Source organism: Ixodes scapularis, unplaced genomic scaffold, assembly GCF_016920785.2.
Source record: "Ixodes scapularis isolate PalLabHiFi unplaced genomic scaffold, ASM1692078v2 PGA_scaffold9__187_contigs__length_104089568, whole genome shotgun sequence".
Lineage (NCBI taxonomy): Eukaryota > Metazoa > Arthropoda > Arachnida > Ixodida > Ixodidae > Ixodes > Ixodes scapularis.
The window spans coordinates 36,359,321-36,378,982 of NW_024609884.1; the positions used below are offsets into that span (position 1 = coordinate 36,359,321).

The 19,662-nt window shown below is 40.8% G+C and overlaps 1 protein-coding gene across 2 annotated transcripts in view; it reads right to left on the reverse strand.

Annotated features, from left to right (window-relative positions):
- The window catches only part of LOC8026958 (GATOR complex protein WDR59), an 83,600-nt gene that overhangs the window by 9,746 nt on the left and 54,192 nt on the right, over nucleotides 1-19,662 (reverse strand). The window contains exons 19-22 of one of the 2 annotated variants that reach the window (XM_029984105.4): nucleotides 18,940-19,055; nucleotides 17,719-17,842; nucleotides 8,152-8,178; nucleotides 959-1,025 (exon numbers count right to left, since the gene is read on the reverse strand). In XM_029984105.4, the coding sequence (XP_029839965.3) occupies nucleotides 959-1,025; nucleotides 8,152-8,178; nucleotides 17,719-17,842; nucleotides 18,940-19,055 (334 nt within the window). The remainder of the gene's footprint in view (nucleotides 1-958; nucleotides 1,026-8,151; nucleotides 8,179-17,718; nucleotides 17,843-18,939; nucleotides 19,056-19,662) is intronic. The other variant, XM_042287314.1, reaches the window with a different exon arrangement.

Sequence of the window (19,662 nt, forward strand, 5' to 3'; positions counted from 1 at the left end):
ATTAAAACATGATTGTAGCAGGTACTATCGGGTACAAATGAAATGTGAACAGCGAAGCGTGTGGCCTTTGATACCTGTTGCGCAACCTAGAGGCAGCTAGGAACTGATAAAACTGCAGAGTGGAGAGGGGCTACGAGGGTATGCACATCGAAGTAGGTACCTGTAGTTTTCTCAGTTCTTAGTTGCCTCTAGGTAGTGCAGCATGTATTGTAGGCCATGCACTCTGCTGTTTGCATTTCATTCATACTCAATAGTATGTCGAGGGCCCTCGGAAGCCTTAAGACACAATACGACTCTGCTACGCTTTGGCAAAAAAATGTCAGTGAGGACATGGGATAAAGTTGTTTAGGTAAATATGCATTCAGAGTCATGACCTTTTTATTTCAGATATACGAATAAAGAAAAGCTACATAGGATCACATGGAATTTTATGTATACGAGTTTTCACACTTATACCTTTATATAAAATGCTGGCCGCCTCGGTGGCTCCGAGGCGAGAGCACCAGCCTACGGATCCCCATGAGGCGGGTTCGAATCCCGGCCGAGGTGCCCGGAATCTGACGGAGGCTTATTGCAGAGAAGGCGCCGTGTAACCGAGCTTTCGGTTACATGTCAAAAGATCCCCAGGTGGTCTAAATTAATCGTCAGTCCTCCGCTGGGGCATGTCAGACGCCAGTCGTTGAATTCGCACGTAAAACTTTCAAATTTGACTTTGATATAAATTGCTAACATTTTGCCCAATTCGTTCGCACAGACATATTTTTATGTTGACAATTGTGATTTGCAAAATATGTGGAAGTGAGGTTCTTGTAAAAATTTAGTCATTTACACTATTTGCTTAGCAGTGAAACCCATTGTTCTTTACATACCCGGTCTCTCCACATGGCCTCTAAAATGTACCTACTGCCCAGGCAGAAAGCCTGTTCTCAAACATTTTGATACAAACACGGTACAATACCTGCATATAAGCCATCAAACATCACATCGGAAGGGCCAGTCACAGTGTGGTACGGAGATCCACCAACCTAGGAGCAAAAAAACAATATGTGCAACTATTGACTTTTGGCACCAGTATAACATGACCTGCATGCAGTTTGTCTTTGATTGAATGGTGAGATTCAAAGCACATGCAATCACAGCAAACCTTATCTAACATGAGGAGCCTGCATTATTATCTACGTACAAGGCGTCCACCGAAGCGGGAAAAGCACAAATAGCATAAATCTGAAACCTGACATAGAAACCTGAAATGTAACATTAAGGTATCTTTAGGTGGCAATTATTAAAATTCTGATCTTGAATAGAGTCAAAATAAAAAGTCTCATGTGCAAGGAACCATAACCTTTAATTTTAGAGGTGGACACTCCACTCAGGGACAAATTTTTCTGGCATTTCCAAAGGAGTGAAGACCACCTGAGCACAGCTGTGATTAGCGCTCAATGTGCGCGAGTGTATGGGTGCCCATAGCTTTGGTCAAGAAAAGCTGTCCCCAAGTAGAGTGGCCCTGAAAATATACCATTTAAGTCTACCTTTGTGTGCTTACAAGTGTCCCTCCCTCAAACAGCCAATTTAGGTGCTAGGTATTTACTAACTTCATGCTTCTCATGGGTGTATATTGATTTGAATTCCGCTTTTTGAGTTGAGTGATATTTTACCTGGGACTTTTAGAACTAATTTTCCACGTAATCTTTGTCTCAAAAAGATTTTTATTCTGCCAAAATGCAGATTTATGCAATTTAATTTTCGCTTGCCAATCTTTTGGTAATATCTTTGTACAATATCTATGCAAGCAAACACATTTGTAAAAATATGAAAATAAGCATGAACTAGCTACTCCAATGCAAATCCTTATAATAGTGATCAGGCAAATCTGTTGAAATTTATGCCAAGATTGAGTTTGCAGACTTTAGCTCAGATTTACTATATTTGTGCATGAGTACAAGCACTTGTAGCATTTTTCCTAGCCTGCATTGAACATGACTAGCATATTTATAATGCTGATGTTTATATGGTGTAGCAAATATGACGGAAAGTGTTTCCCAATATGTATTGTATTTAACACAAAATGTCTGAGCAACTGCTGTGGTATACATAGAAATTTCTACCTGAACCTTCCTGGTATAAAACAGAAATATGCAGTCAACTCTCATTCTTAAGCAAAAAGCACCAGACAAGCACCAGTGACAAATAATATAAAATTGAAAAAAAAAGAAAACTGTGTTATGACATAAGCTGTAGTTTACACTGGATGCCATTACTGTATTTGTTGTGGTTCAGCTGCAGCGAGCTTCCACCACATTTATTTCAGATCATCATATTCTTCACAGATAAGTTACTCTGCCCACAGCTGTCCTTGAACAAGAGAAACCAAAGCTTCACGGAAGAAACATTAACCTACAGCTCTATTTTGTGCTGAAACACAGCCCTACTGAACTGTCTGCAAGGCTAGTTATTTCTTTTATAACATTTTTAATCTCTGTTCCTTTTCATGTGCATGTTTCCTGGAGGTCAGAGAATCTCTTGTCTATGCCTATGTTTTTTTTCAACATAAGCCCCAATAAACACCATTTTTCTACTGGTACCGAAAATAAACCCTGAAAACCACACAACCCTGGGAAAAAATAAACCCCCCCAAAAAACAACCTCCAAATTTGAAGAGACATGAAACCCTATAAAAAATGGTTAGTCCCTCAGCATTTTTATCCAAATAATATTTTAAGGGTATTAAAATTTTAACAGCTATCATTACAATAAAATGCATGTAAGTGCATTCTTATTGTATGCCTACTCTTGAAAATAAGTACCTCACATTTAAAATGAGTAGATTAAAAAACCAAACAAATACACACACAAAAAAGGAGGAAGCCACACCCAAAAAACACAGTAGCAAAAAAAAAAAATAGTAAAACTCAAAAACAAGGCAAAAGAAAAAATTGAGAGAATGCGGTACTATAATTGGAGTGTCCCACGTAACTTGAGCCAAGGTTTATGAATATTTTGATGTCGTTTAGGAAGACGAAACCAAAGGAATGAGTGTGTTTATTGTTTGGAGCAAGTCAGGCTATTTTTTTTGTTTTGTTTGCCAATTAAAGAATTAATTAAGATTATATAAAGAATGTTTGAAAGATTTTTTTAGAGCAAAAGTTCCAATGATAAATTTGTACAGTGTCATCAGAAACATGCAAATCAGCAGTTTTTATTAAGAAACCTCTAACAGGCTTCATTTTTCCGGGCATAAAAAAAAAACGCAAATAACAACAACAACAAAAAAAGCACATGACTTTGCACTTGCTTGTCTTGTATTGTAGCGTTCTCAAACATGGCTTAAACGAATTAAGCCTGTCTGCTGGCCAGGCGCGCTGCCACTACAAAAACAAAGCATTGATAATGACGTGTTCATTTTTTTACACAGCCGAGCTTCAATTTGCGCCCTGTCATTAGTGCCATCCAGTACGTAGGCCCTGGTTGTTCAAGCCACGGTCGAGACTGCTACAATACAAGGTGCACAAGCACTGTGTCGCGTTTTTTTCATAATTTGTGGGCTTTTTTTAAAACCCGGAAAAACGAACTGTGCAAGAGCTTTCTTGATAAAAAAAAACAAAAAAACACTGAAATGGATGTTTTTGAGGATGCTGTACAACTTTATCACGGGATCTTTGGCTCTAAATAGAATATTTCAGAAGTTCACCAATTAATCTTAATTATTTATTTCATAAGGAAAAATACAAAAAATGGCCAGACATGCTGCAAACAACGAAGAAACTCGTTCCTTTGGTTTCGTCTTCCTAAAATGCGCCAAAATATTTTTAAACCTTGGCTCAAGTTACGTGGAACACCCTGTATATGTGCACAAAGAGGAAACAGGTGTGAAAGGGGAAGTATTGCATGTCACTAAAAAGTGTCCCTTCTCACATTCAAACTCGGATATTAAAAAAATATATATATCTGCATTATGCATTCTTGCACAGGCCATTAACAAAATTTGGAAGCCTCGTAAATAGCAAGTACTTCAGTCTTAATGTTTCAAAGATTCCAGTCTCAATAAACATAAAAGCAATATAAAGTTTTATATTAAGCAATATTACTTCTAGATGGAAGATCCTGCAGGAATTCATTTCTTTCAGAAATAAGCCCATTCAGAGATGTGCAAATGTGAACACTTTCACAAACAGCTTGCCAATTACATAATAAGCAGCAAAATGATCACATCAGCGCCTCCATTGCTGAGGGACAAGCTTTTCCCACCTGACGTTGCAACGAGAACAACCAACCCACCCTTGCCATTCCTGCATCTTGCTATTTTGTACACCCCATTTTGTGATCACTTGAGACAATGTTAGTTTCCTACCACTGTGTGCCATTAACCACAGTTACGTTGAATAGATGAGATAATTTAAAATATCCAAGCTTTCCGAATTTGAGGGGTGTGATGAAGCGGGGCTATAGAACTGGTAAACAGTGGAAAGTGCACTTAGAGCTCAAAGGGCACAAGTGTGTAGGAACTGTGGGGTGCCAATATGGTGTAAAAATGGAATCCACGTGGAAAGCTAATTTCGGGAGATGTGAGGCACCAATGGTCAGACACGACTTCTGAAACGTTTTTAGAGCGCAGCTCTTAGGCGCCTGTTTCTGGGTTGAATGGCGTCGCCATCGGCATAACTGCGCCACCTCAACACCAATTCAGTTTTCCCGCTAAATTTAGCGGGGAAAATGACATCACCTATGAACACCTATGAACAAATTCAGTTTCTCCGCTAGATTTAGCGGGAAAATTGACGTCACTTGGCCTCAACAGCAATTCAAATTCCCGCTAAATTTAGCGGGGAAATGAAGTCACGTCTTGGTGTCATGTCACCTAAGGACAAATTCAGTTTCTCCGCTAGATTTAGCGGGAAAATTGACGTCACGTGACCTCAGCAGCAATTCAATTCCCCGCAAAATGCAGCAGGAAAATTAACGTCATGTGACCTCAACGCCAATTCAGTTTCTTCGTTTAATTTAGCAGGGAAAATGATGTCACATGACTTGGTGTTACGTCACCTATGAACAAATTCAATTTCTATGCTAGATTTAGGGGGAACACTGATGTCACGTGACCTCAACAGCAATTTAACTCCCTGCTAAATTTAGCGGGAAAACTGATGTCACGTGACCTCAACACTAATTCAGTTTCCCCGCTAAATTTAGCGGGGAAAATGACGTCCCATGACTTGGCGTCACGTCACCCATGAACAAATTCAGTTTCTCCGCTAGATTTAGCAGGAAAATTGATGTTACGTGCGGAGGATGAGGAGGGGAAGGTACGGGGGGGAGGAGAAAATGGGGAAGAAAGGTGGAGGGGAGAGGAGGAGGAGTTAAGATGAAGAGGAGGTGAGGGGAGGAGTTGAGATGAAGAGGAGGTGAGGGGAGGAGCAGGAAAGGAGGAGGGGAGGACGGAAGCAGGAGGAGGAGGGGTATACCCTCCTCTCCTACTCCTCAAGAGCTGCACTCCAATTTCGCATTACAGAGATTTGTAAACGCCTAATTCTTTTAATCCTTTTAGTAAATTTATCATCAGGTTACAAATTTATTTTAGTTTGGTGCAAATAAGAAGCAGGTTACAAATTTATTTTAGTTTGGTGCAAATAAGGAAGTGGCTATGAAAATAATTGCAAATTTGTGTTTAGAAAATATTTCTGTAATGTTTATACAAAATGCTATGGAGCCTAAAATATACTGTTGAATATTTTGAATCAGTAGTTATATTTCCAAATTTCAAGCTTGAAAAGGATTGTCACATCATTAATAGAATTTAAAAGTCATTTTGCCAATGACCAAAAATTATATTAAAAAGATTTAAATATTTTAGTTAGATATTTGTTGCCCGTCATCAAAATATGCCATAGCTGTTATTAGAATTCAGAATACGGTACTAGAATCTGCTCAGCACTATTTTCTGGCAAAGTAAGGCTGTCTATAGTCCACCATACCGAAACTAAAAAATAAAAACTGTCCAAGCTGCATGCCCGAGGATACATCCGTGTGCCACGCCACACCCTCTCTATTATCACATGACCCTTAGATAATGTGACACACAGTCAGGTCGGCTTGCAATCACCCCCTACCTGGGTCCGCTAACATGGCTGATGTTACTTCCGGGTAGGACTTCCTTAGCTCTTTTATGTTTCAGTTTCAGATCTCAGTCTCCGCACGACTTAAACTTGCCAGAGAGCAGTGCACAGCAGAATTTAGTTGTTTGAATTCCAACAGCTATGAATATTAGGACGTGCAACAAATCTGTAATTAGAATGTGACAGATAAGGCAAATATATAAAGAAGCCAATTAGTGGATTTTGGGAAATAAGACTGCAAATGATCACTTTGCATTCATACCCTGACGTCCGCCGCAATCGACAACATTATCCTGGAGGAATAATTTCTTTATTTCAAGTGCCTTTTTCTAATTTTTTTTTTAAAAAGTTGTTCCCAGTTATTGGTGAAACATCCTGCAATTTGTCAGATCCTTTCTACAAATAATAATTAGTGCGGAAAATGCATTTCGCACAAAGTATTAAACGGAGGAAATTGCATCGATACAAGAAACCTAAAACAAATTGTAACAAGAATGCGACACACGTGAACTTAATGGCAAGAGAATTTCTTAAAAAGGCAGTGCAACAATTTTAATGCTGCCCGAGTCTGCAATATGTTACTTTCATTTCATCTTAGCACAAGCAAAAGGAAACATCTCACTTGCCCCCGGAAAACAGCGATTCCACCGTGTAATAGCAAAGCATAAAACTAAATAGTCTCTTATCGTCGCCAAGGTTCTATTATATGGTGCCATTTACCTGAAGTCAACAAAACCATCATTTCTCCACTGCTTCTGTGATTAACAGACAAAAACGTGTTTATACTTGTACTTTCTTTTTCGTCTGAGATTGGCTACCCACCGCGAACATCAGCGGTGCCGACGTGATTGAACTGAAGCTTGAAAAGTGTTCTGATTCGAGGCGAAAACCTCCAGAGATCAAAGGCAGTTCGAAAGCGCAGGCGGAATTAATTTTTGCTGCTGAGCAGTGCATGCTGGGAGAGCTAAAGAGAGTTTTCTGTCTCCCTTGGGTACGTCGCTGCACATGTGACTCAAAAGACTGTCAAAGTTAAGAAGTACTACAAACACCCCCCCCCCAATCTGTTCTACTTTTTAAATAAAGACTAGAGCATGTGAGCAAATATGGTCTTAAGTTTTTGATTCTAGAAATGACAAAATTGGGCCAAAGCCCAAAAATCATTGCAGTACCCCTTTAAATCCACGGTTCTTGAAAGTTCCATCACGTGAAGCAAAGAAATAATTGGAATGTTGTCAGTCCAAGTAAAAAAAAGCTAACTTTGGCTAGAGCAAGCGTCTAGCTGAAGTGCCATACACAGTATTCAATGAGGAACATGAAAAAGAGGGCACCTACTAATCTAACAATAAGCAGGCTTGGTTTTGCTTGAATGAGGACTCAATAGCAAAAACTACTACAGTGCCTTGCACTGTTTATAAACCAGCGAATTGAGTGAAAAATATCAAGCAGCAGCATAGTAGTCTTAGCAAGTTGCAATACAGCTGTCAGCTACACTACTGTTTTCTGTCCATAGCTGATGACAGGTTAATATAAGTAGATTTGATATTGCTTGTATAAATCAAGGGCCTGCACAAAGTCGGTGTCACGAGAGTTAATTCCCTTGCTACTTCCTGAATACCACAAATGTAACTTTTCCTCAATCTCTCGATATGCCAACAAGCAACAGCTTAGGTTGTCTAGTTTGACATAGCTTATTCACATGGTCTCATAACCTGGAACCTTACATTGCTCGGATATATATTGTTCAGCAAGACGGGAAAACTATGTTCAGGTTCAAAATGCTATTGGTCCCCGAGGACAAATAACTATAAAGTGATACAAAATACAGAACTTGCACTCGAAGGATAGAACTATAGGTGGGGCTATATAAATAATGTCACTGCAACGTAGATTCATAGAGCACTACATAAACATGACCACTAAACAAGACTGCCACTTTGTAGGTTTTGTGCAGAAAAACAGGCACAAAGTTTCAGGTAAAAATTTCAAGAGCAATCAGCAGTAAAGCATAGCAGTCTACAACATTCGGGATCATTACACATACCTTCTGCCACCAGCTCCCAGAAAGCTGCTAAAAGAGGGAAGGATAAGAGAGAAATAGAAGAGACAGAGATGTGGCAAAAAAACAGTCAGAGCAATTGCTGAAGAATGCATTAAATTATGTCTACAGATAGGCTATGAGCTAATTTTGTAGTGCCAAAATAGAGAGCCCATCACCATTCAGTACACATGCCACACAAGTCTCAGATTTAAAAAAAATCAATCAAAGATCATTTTTGTACAGAGCAATCTCATGTTATATTTTGCAAATGAAAGCATTGAGGATAAATAAACATGTTTGTAAATGTGTGGCTCCAACTCTTAATAAAAACAAGCAAAAGAAACATAGGCTATTAACTTAAGGGGGGACGATGCTTCTCAAAAAACAAGAAAAGTTCAAAAATGTACTTTTTTAATTACTATTTTGTAGTTTTTACAGTTCAGAGTACTTACGCCTAAAACATGAATGCTCCATTCAAGCTCTAGCTAATCAAAAAACAAACATACTAGAAGTATCAAAGAGCCTGACTGAATGCATGAAAAAAAGCTTCAAAGGCAATTTTCTCAGCTTAGTTTTTTTAGCACTGCTTCAGCCTTACAGTTTTTTTCATCAACTTCTACTCAACAGATTCTTATAAACTTGGCTTTATTTTCTCTGGAAATAGCTAAACTGCAAGCTAAATCTATTTTTATTGTTGTATTTTTATAATGAAACAACTTCTATTCCATAACTGTGCATTGTCATTGCCTTTATTTTAAAGCCTCCATTTACTTTAGTGTTTGTTCAAGAATATTTGAACTTAAAGAAATAAAAATAGCTTTAGCATGCATGGTATATCTCTTGGAACCAAATGACACCAATCTAAATAAATTATTTTGATAAGAAAGCTTTTAAAAACCTGTAAGAAATTAACTAATGACTTTTTTATTAAGTTTGTAAAATTTGATTGCATTTCTATAATCAGCACGACAAACTGCATAACCATTCCAAAAGTAATGGCTAGGTCAATAAACAAAAAACATTTCTTGAGAAACCACATCCCCCCTTAAAATTAAGCATGCTCCTACCAAGCCAAAAGCCAAAAGTATTCACCATTTTAACAGCTGTTTTAGTATAAGTTAGTGAGCATTAAAACACAAGCAAGATGTTGCCAGGCAGTAAAAGCATCAACAAAGGTGAATCAATCATAAATAAGAGACAACTGACGTTGCAGTTAGGCAAGTGCAGTGCAGTGTTCATGCAAACTATTAATAATCTACTAAAAAATACTGTCTTGCAACTCCACAGATACTAATTCTAGACTATGAACATACTATATTAGCTTGAAATAAAATTTACTGATAACCAGGGTACACTAAATGCACCTCAGTAACCATAAAACTGCCTGTTTAACGGTTTCATTAAACTTTTGTCGGTAGTTTTTAGTAATTTTTAAAGCACAGTCAAGGTAAAAAAAAAAAGTTCTTGTTGACATGCACACCATAAAAAAAATTATGAAAGCATAAAAATAAAGTCCTAATTTTAAGTTATCCCCCCCCCCCCTCCCTTAGCAATAGAAGCACAATAAAAAAAAGAAGTTATTCATTAAGACAGGCATTCAAATTTGAGAAAGAGAATACCAACAGGCCTCTGAAATCAAATTTATGTTGACATAGTACAATATAAAAATGCACAATTTTTAATAAACATATAATTATATTAGAAGTTATGTACTATATATACATATATAAATAAATAAATACCGGTATATATAAATTAAATATATTAGTTCACAATATGACTGCCAAACCAACATTTTTAGATTATATCCTTTTTCGTTTCAAAAATATTTTGAATGGAAGAATAGTCTATAATAATAGTGCAACAAAGAGGGCTAAACAAATCATGAAGGTAATAAAAAATGCCACAAAGATCTTGAAAAAAAAAAAAAAAACAGCTGGAAGTTTTACAGCAGCAGCCATTTCACTAAGTCTCCTTCTTAGAAACAGGGCTGCCACTTGGAAGTTCCTAGTAGCTTTCTTTCATCCTTACTGAAGCAGAAAAATAGGCTAGGGACTACAAATTAAAATTTTCATGCACTAAAACTTGGGATCACAGCTATGCAACCAATGTGGAACATGATTTCAACTTGGAAGTTTTGATTCAGGGTATCTGCAGGCCAAAAGCCCCAATGCAATGAGAGGTTCATGGGGTGATGTAAGTGACAGTCAAGGAACATGCTCTGAAAAATAAAAAAATACTGTTGTTGGCATTTTCAAATTTAAAGGGAAGCTGAAGAGGTTCTTGGAAAAAAACGAGTTAGAGGTGAATTCTAGAGTATTTTTATCCCGTGAATCTGAATATCAAATTCGTTTTTCCGAAGATGTAACTAAATGCGAGAAAACACGAAAAATCTCCGACCAGTTGTTACGTCATAGCCAGCTCTTTCAGCCGCCAAGCGCGTGTCGCTCGGGGGGGCAGCGCGTGCAATTGCAAGCCTGCCATGTATATTCCCCTGCACTGACACCAGTCGTGACGTCTTTTTCTGACTTTTTTGAAAATAACAAAGAGTGCACGTGCATAGCTTTGATAGGCGCCGAAGATGCGTGAGAGCGGAGATTCCGAAAAACCCTGATATGACGTCACGCTTTGGGAAGGAGGGGCTTCGGTGGTACTTTGCAAATGATTTTCTGCAGCTTCCGTGCGCCAAATTGAAAAATAATCTCGATATTCGTGATCCTGGAGGGGAAGATTTAAGTGTTTTTCCTCAAATACAGAACGCCTCAAATTCTCTTTAAAAAAAGAAAAAAAAATGCTTCTTAGTTGCACAAGTTTGAACTATTGAAACAGCATAAAGGCTGGTTCACACATTTGCGTTTGTCTATGACTGAGTGCATTGTGATCTCCTGTGGCCGCTTCTGAAGAGGCCACACTGGTGCCATCTATCGAGTGGCCCTGAAACGCTTCCAATTTATGTTTATTTAAAAAAACTTTATGCATTAGTCTTTTACCTCAGGCTTGAAACACTTGTTAACAATGTTATAAATGACCATTTCTCGTCGATAGAGCATAGATTTGACCTCGCAAATACTGCGAAACCTTTAGTCTGGTAAAATAGTTCCAGGGCTACCTCACAGGTGGCACCAGTGTACTAGTGTGTTCCATCGACTTATGGCGTTTTCTCTCGTCGTAAGCGCTCACAGGAGGTCACAACGCACTTGGTCACAGTCAAAAGCAACTGTGTGAACCAGAGTTTAGAGTGATAATTTCTAGATGTTTTGCGAGTCAGAATTACGGCTCATCTGTCCAATAACATTCCGGTCAGTCGTAATTAAGTATGATGGCATGTTTTGGAGAAAATCATTTCAGGGTTTGCGTGGCCTTTGAAATAGAATGCCGTACACTCTATACTCCGTTTCACGATAACTTGATGAATTATGGAGGCTGCAGCCCCCGCGACCCAATAAGAGCGTCGGAGCGAGGCACATATCCTTGCGTCACGGAAGTGTTTGTGTCACTGCACCAAATGCGAGGCCTGGAGGAAACGGCTGTCGTCTGCTTGCAAAGAGTCGTCTGCTGCGAAACTAACCAACTAATGGCCTATTCGTCTGGGGCACACCGCACCCGTCCAGTGCAGTAAACTCTTTCCACTTTAGTACACGAAAGACTGGCGGGGAGAGAAGGAAGCTCCCCTCTCCCCTCTAGCCTTCCGTGTACCACGAACCGCACTGCACCGGTGCGATGCGGGCCCAGACGAATTGGCCATTAGAATGTACATCCACCGCTGCCACATTGCCGTACGCTAGGGTAGCGAGCTCTTCAGGAACACATCATGACACAACCATGTGCTCAATTTACCCGCGAATCTGTGGCGGGTGCTAATGCCCAGATGACGTTCTGACCGGAAGTGGTCAATTACAGGGCTGCGATCGTTGAAACATCGTTCAAACGCCACATTGTTATCGGAAAAGGCTTGATCCGAGCTAAGTATCGTAGGAAAGTAACGTGTCTTTGCCTCTCTTCCATGTAGTGTAGTGTCGATAGAGATGCAATAGAGCGACTTCAATTGCCGTTAAAATAAAAGATGCCTGGAACTACTTTTGTTGCGGACGGCGCTGTTGCTGTGGCAGTAACGAGGCCTCCGTGGCCTTGACCATGGAATGCTGCCATGTGCCTTGCTCTGACGCTCTTATTGGGACGCGGGAGCCACAGCCTCCACAGTTCGCCAAGTTATTGTGAAACGGAGTACAGAATGATCTGGGAACTATGTACCTGGACCAGTAGGTGGAAGCAAATACTCAACACAAAAAAGTAAAAAGTTAGGCATAACAAACTAGATGCACACTCACTGTTAGTTCCCATTGACAGCCATTTACGGGGAAGGGGGGAGGGACCTGTGGCCAAGTGTATTAACACACTGCACCTCGGAGTATGTGCACCAAAAGCTTGCACCGCAGAATACAGAGAACATTCTTGGCTTCACTTCCGTCCCCTGCTAGTGTGCACTCATATGATCACTACTGCATGATGCATGGATAACTTACTGTAGAAATATCAAATAGAGGTTCCAATTTGTTAAAACTTTGAACTCCAGATAACTAACAATGATGAAGAAACGAAACAGATAAAATTGCAAGAATAATAAGTATCATGTTGGGTAATTTGAGACAACAACACAAAAAGAAACCTCAAGAAAACAAGACGGTAGATAAATTGAAATTTAATACAATCGAATTTCATTAATTCAAACTCGAGGGAGACCGAAATTTTGTTTGAATAAAGCAAAGTTTGAATTACCGGGAGTTTTCTCCCATAGAGACGCATAGGATGGGACCTTCATGTCTGTTTGAATTATCCACAAGTTTAAATTAAGAGATTTGAATTAATGAGATCCAACTGTATTTTGTCTATGAAAATAAGGTTAAAATGTTCTTCCCTTTTAAAAACTTTAGTGCGATACCTACAACCACCACAATCCTTCAGATGTAGCCTATGAAAATGACTGACAATAGCTCTCCTTACCTTTCAAAATACAACTGAAACACATAACATTGTGCAAAATAAAATGAGGAATATTGTATGATTAGGTAAAGTATATGGATACATATATGAAAAAAAAAACTTTTTTCCCCTCTGGAAAATAAATGTAAGAATACTCTCTCCATTAGAACTCGTAGGTACAGCCAGACACTACCTCACTGACTTGGGAGTTAACATTTAAAAACCCGTGGTTTTAGTTTTGTCCTAGTGTTACGACATGACAAAAAACTGCTTGCACTAATGTCAATGATGATAAATCCAACATTCTGAGAGGATAAGTACTAAGTCTATGCAATTAAACTTTGAAATATCCTAGGCCTGGCATGAATGTAATCTTTCATGCAGAATAAGTTAGATGAAAGACAGGGGAATGGAAGTAAGCTCAATATACTTTCCAGGGCTAATAAAAATAATTAGACAGGGTCCTTGATTTTCTTCATGACTGCTCACCTTTGTTTAATCAAATTTGCCTACAAACAAAACTGATATAGTCAAAATTTCTAAATAAGACTAGAAATGAAATGGACTCAGACTTTTGCCAATTGTGAATACATCTCTTGGCATGAGTGAGGAAACCTATGCTCGGGTCATATCTTCAAGACTGCTTTTACTGACATTAAGGGGGTCTGTCTTAACAATTTCACCTTGAAATAGCATGCACTCACTCCCATTATTTGTTGTCTGCATTTCTAAGCGGACACAAGCTGTGGCAGATTTCCCAGTATGTCACAAAGAGGGGCTAGCATAAAAATGTTAAGAGAACTGGAGAATTTAAACTTTTATAGGAGCAAACCAGTAAGGTGCAGTGAAACAAAGGTTGCCTGTCAAAGCAGAGTGAACGGGTGTGTCAAACTGGCACACCCGTTCTCAATATTTTCTGCGTTTATAAACCCTAGAATGCAATACTCTTTATTTCAGAACCAGGACATCCTCATGAATTAACATAACTAAAACCTTACACTAACGAACAGAAGGAAGACACAAAAAAAGACACACACACAAACCGTCTCCACGGTGAGTACATGTCCTAGTCGACTCTCGATAATTTTAAGCTCATAGGGACAGCGAAATGCTTCTGATTAAATAAAAATACACTAAAACCATGAGTTTTTTTTTTCTTCAGTATGCACTTACAAGAAGTTGGTGAATTTTGCTTGCCCCTGCAGAGACACACTCCAAACACTATGCTCTGCAAATTGCTAACCTTTCTTGGGCACCTTCCAAATTCTCTAAACCAAAAAAAAAAAAAAGAAAAGGCTCTAGGATGCCAGATACAGTTTCTGCATCAGTGGCACTCAGCATGGAAAGTGACACGACGGTTCCTAAGCTTGTACGATTTTGCTGCCCAAGAGTGGACCACAAACCACAGCGTGTTAGCTGACATCAATGTATTCGATGGACGAAACATCCCAGAGGACTGGGCAATTCCTCGAGCCCAGCCTTGTTGCATGCCATGCAGCCACATTGTTGATCATTCCCGTAGGGATGGTAGCAAGTATAGCGCAGTGCCAAGGATGATAAGCACAATGTCCTGCGATGGCGTATGGTGCTATGGCATGCGCGCACTGCTATGCTTGGCTGGCTCCATGGCTTAGCCGTGTTTGTTAGCTCTTTTCCTAATTGCAGAAACAGTAGATAAAAGCGATAAAGCGTGCATGGTTGCATTTTAGGCATGGTTGGCATAATAGCGAGACCTTTTCATCCTCTTGGAGCTACTAAACTTCTAATCTGCACAAAAAAAAAAAAAAAAAAAAAAAGACAGAATTGACCAGTCTCAGCGGTTGAACTTTGAATTACTGCCTGCGTTTTCCCAGAGACTTGTATGTACGATTGCCGGGACCTCATCCATACTTCGAATTAACCGAATTACTTTTCTTTGAATCATCAACAAACATGAAAGTAGCATCTCATACTACCCTATAGGGAATGAGAATTACAAATGAGCATTAATAAAGAAAAAAAATTGTAGAGCCCTTCCACATCATGTGAAGATAGAGGACCAGCGAAGCTGTTATTATTACGACGCCTAGGACAATGCCTAGAGGACGACGTCTAGGAGTACCTCAAAGACGACTTCTAGGACGCCACCTAGAGGACGACGTCTAGGATGACCTCAAGGACGACTTCTAGGACGACCTCGAGGACGACTCCTAGAGGATGACGTCTAGTTTGACCTCAAGGACAACTTCTAGAATGACCTCGAGGACGATGCCTAGGACGACATCGAGGACGACTTCTAGGACGACCTCGAGAATGACATTGAGGACGACGCCTAGAGGACGACCTCAAGGGTGACTTCTAGGATGACCTCGAGGACAACTCCTAGGACGACCTCGAGGACGACCTCGAGGACGACTTCTAGGACGACCTTGAGGACGATGCCTAGAGATGACAACAAGGGATGAGGACCTCACTATCTAATAATGCCAAGGAAGGCTGACTCATGCTGGTTGCCCCCTCTTTTTATTTTTATTTATTCATATCTGCCAGCGGCCTCGGTGGCTCCGAGGCGAGAGCGCTGGCCTACGGATCCCCATGTGGCGGGTTCGCATCCCGGCCGAAGTGCTCGCAATCTGATGGAGGCTTATTGCGGAGAAGGCGCCGTGTAACCAAGCTTTCGGTTGCACGTCAAAAGATCCCCAGGTGGTTGAAATTAATCCTCAGTCCTCCGCTGGGGCATGCCAGATACCCGTCGTTGGTTTGGCACGTAAAACTCCCAAATTTGACTTTTACTCATATCTGCCACGACAAATGGGAAGCTTTCTGTCAACATCCGCAGATGCATTTTAGAGCGCAGCTCTTAGGCGCCCGTTTCCGGCTTGACCGGCGTCGGCGTAACCGCGCGGTGCATTATGGGAAATGTCCTATAATGCACTGCGCGAGCCCCCCCCCCCCCCCCCCCGAGGTCACGTGACCCCCCGAAGTCACGTGACCCCCTGAGGTCACGTGACCCCCCCCCCCCCCCCCCCGATGACGTCATCGTCGCTGATGATATCACCGGCATCTGCATCGTCATCGTCATCATCACTGATGACGTCATCAGTGACGTCACTGATGACGTCACCGGCATCTGCATTGTCATCATCACTGATGACGTCACCGGCACCCGCATCATCGTCATCACTGATGACGTCACCGACATCCGCATCGTCATCAGTAACGTTACTGATGACGTCACCGGCATCTGCATCGTCATCAGTGACGTCACCGACATCCGCATCGTCATCATCATCATAACTGACGACGTCATCAGTGACGTCACTAATGACGTCATCGGTGTCCGCATCGTCATCATCACTGATGACGTCATCAGTGACGTCACTGATGACATCATCAGCACAGAGCCGTATATGGGGAGAGTTTGGTCAGTCTATGATCTCGCTGCCGTAACGCTCTCCTCCCGAGCGAGCCAATCAGCACGCGGCGCAGAGCGAGAGGCATGAGCGCATGCGCGCGAACTCCCGGCTGCTCGCAGCTGAGTGGGGAAGGCCGCCATCTTCGATCATTCTCCCGGCGGAATGCGTGGGATCGGCATCTAAATTTCGATTATTGCCTTTTATATCGCTGGCTCTGGCAAGAAAATGACATTCTGTTATTCCTCGGTGGGTTAAAAAGCTAATAAATGAAGATTTTTCGGTGTATGGCCACGAACTTTTATTCAGGCGAAAAAAGAAGCCGGCCCGTAGCAGACGACGCGTAGCCTCAGCAGCGCTCTTCTCCGACCAGTCTCCGACAGCGTTGCTCAAAAATGGCTGTCGTCTCCTCTCTGCTTCTTTATTTCTCTCTCGCTCCTTCGGCGCTCTCCTCCCTTTCATTTACTTTTCTCCTCTCCCGCGCCTTCGTCGCCACACCCACTGGCCAAACTCTCCCAATATACGGCTCTGCATCAGCATTGTCATCGTCACGTGACCCCCCCCCCCCCCCCCCCCCCCAGTACCCTTCCCTCCTCCTCCTCAAGAGCTGCGCTCTAATTAGGCGTTACAGGGAGTTGTTAACGGCTTTCACTTTTTTTCCTAGATCCTAGCGCATAACAGCTTCGCTGTAAAAAAATAGCCTATCGCCTAACACACTGTTTACAAACAAGCAGGAGTTTTCCCACACCAGGTGTGGGCACTGTGAATGCGCAGAAACCAAATTTGCTTGAAGTAAAGTATCTGCGCATGTGCTGTGCCAACAACAGCGTCACCGCATGTCAGAGCTGCACGTTGGTGTATACGTTGAGCTGCAAATGCTGATTATTTAAAGCCTCCTTCTGAGCTGAGAAAGCTTAAAAACAGCAGTTACAAACAAATGACTAAAATAATGTATGCCTTAAAACTGTTTCAAACCATCTAAAAAGTTGCATGTTTGTGTTAACGAGTTTGGAAGAAGATTATTTTTAAGATAGCTACAAGAAAAATCAATACAGTATGCCTAGCTATCAGTCTGCCTGAGTGACAAACTCAAAAATGTAATTATAAAAGCTAAAAACAGGTTTAATGCAAGGTATCAGAAATCGGGGAGTACAAGAGGTTGCAGAACAAAAAATGCAATGCCAATGACAGAACTTACACTGGTGCAGGCTTGATCAAAAGCAAACTTCTTTCCACTGTTTCCATCCACATTTCCTCCACCAAAGAGACAGCAAAGCATTGCTACGGTTTGTATATCAGAGTGTCTCAGGTAGTGACCAATGCTGCAAAAGACGTCAAGTAAGAATAAATGGGACTCACTATGAAAGCTGTATGAGCTTTCAAATAACCACTAATCAGAACCTTCAAATGGCCACTCTGGCCGACAAACATTTTTGTTTTGTTTTCTAAAGACCAAAAAAGTATAAAGAAATCTTACTTTAAAATGTATGAGGGGCAACTTGTCACATTTCCTTCAGACATGCTCAGTCATGTGCTGGCAATGGACTCAACCTCTACAGAGACCAAGCAGCAGATGGTCTGTACACAGCACAACAGATTTGAGCTGGAAAAATCGATGCCTGCACACGGCGAGCTCAAATTTTCATGAAAGCGCTGATGCAGGAAACCGAGTTGCACCGAGAGTTGTATTTGAAGTGGTTATCGACAAGCGGTGCAATGTATCTCAGTTGGGAAACGTTATGACAGCAGTGGATAGTCTAATATAACTTCTCACTAAAATTAACTATGCACTTTAATGCTGCAACTAAAAGAAATAAATGTAAATGCAATTGTGCAGATCTGCCACGCACACGCTGCTCACCTGTGTGGCATGACTCAATCATCTGTGTAGGCACTCATTGAAATTCTGTAAGCTGTTGTCATGTTTCAGAGGAACGAAGCTACTGAAATACACCTCTGATGAAAACAAAAATATGAGCTCACTACCCCCGTGTAGGTGCCAATTCTTCCAGCTCACTGCCCATCTTTCACACCAAATTCTATCATTTTATAAGCACATTCCACTACACTAATAGTTTTAGTCACAACCAGCGATCCAGTTGTCACAACACCCTGTCAAAACCAGCAATACCGGTGATCACTTGTTCGTGTTAACTGTATCACGCCCTGCACATCCTGCCTTATCACAGTAACCATCTCATGACGAAGTGGAAATGTGATTAGCAGAATACTTTTGCTGTATATAAATCAAGCATTTCAACTAGAGCAGTTCATAATTAAAATGTGCACAAAACTAATTCTCAATTGAGCAATATCACACCAATAAATCAGCAGCATGAGATAAAACATCTTTTAGGCACATTTTATGAAATGTAAATGTGAAATGAAACAAGCTACTAAAAATCATGATACAACATACATTGATTCCAGCATCTGTCTGCCGAAGGGATGTTGAGCCCACGGAACCCCCACGTCAGGACTTTGTTTGTCATGCGCCAGATCTGGATTGGCAACAAGAGCAGCCAGAGACCACACCTGAACATGAAACATGAAAATTACTTTTGGTGAATCGGTTACTGCTAAATGCATGTGCACATAAATGTACAAAGAGTAAATTAAACTTCAACACTTGCTTCATTTATACATTTACATGGTATATTGAGCGACAAATCCAGTGCAAATTCTCAGTTAGAGTATACCAATGATGGAAGCAGCATTTGGCCTTTTGTAGCAGATTCTGTAGCAGGCAAAACATTGGTTTGGAGCAGACACTGATCCTTTTGGAGCAGATATTAACATCTGTTAGCACATCACTTAAAAATTAAAAAGTGAATGCATCGCTAAATGAGTTCACCTTTGATAATAACCGAGGGTTCCTCTTTGATACTGGAGCACATTACTTATTAGTTTTTGTAATAAGAATAGATAGGGCGCCAAAAGAACACAGGGTGTTCCTTTTAGAAATAAGGCTCTAGTCAGAGAAGATTCCATTTATAATGGGTACTAAAAATTGATGAAAAGTGAATCATAGCGCAACACTTCAGTTGGGATAAGCTTCCCTCCCCTCGCACTTCTACAGCCGGTAACTTATTTCGCCTGCACATATAAGTTCTGCAAAAATCCCTGCAAAAACCAGCTCGTC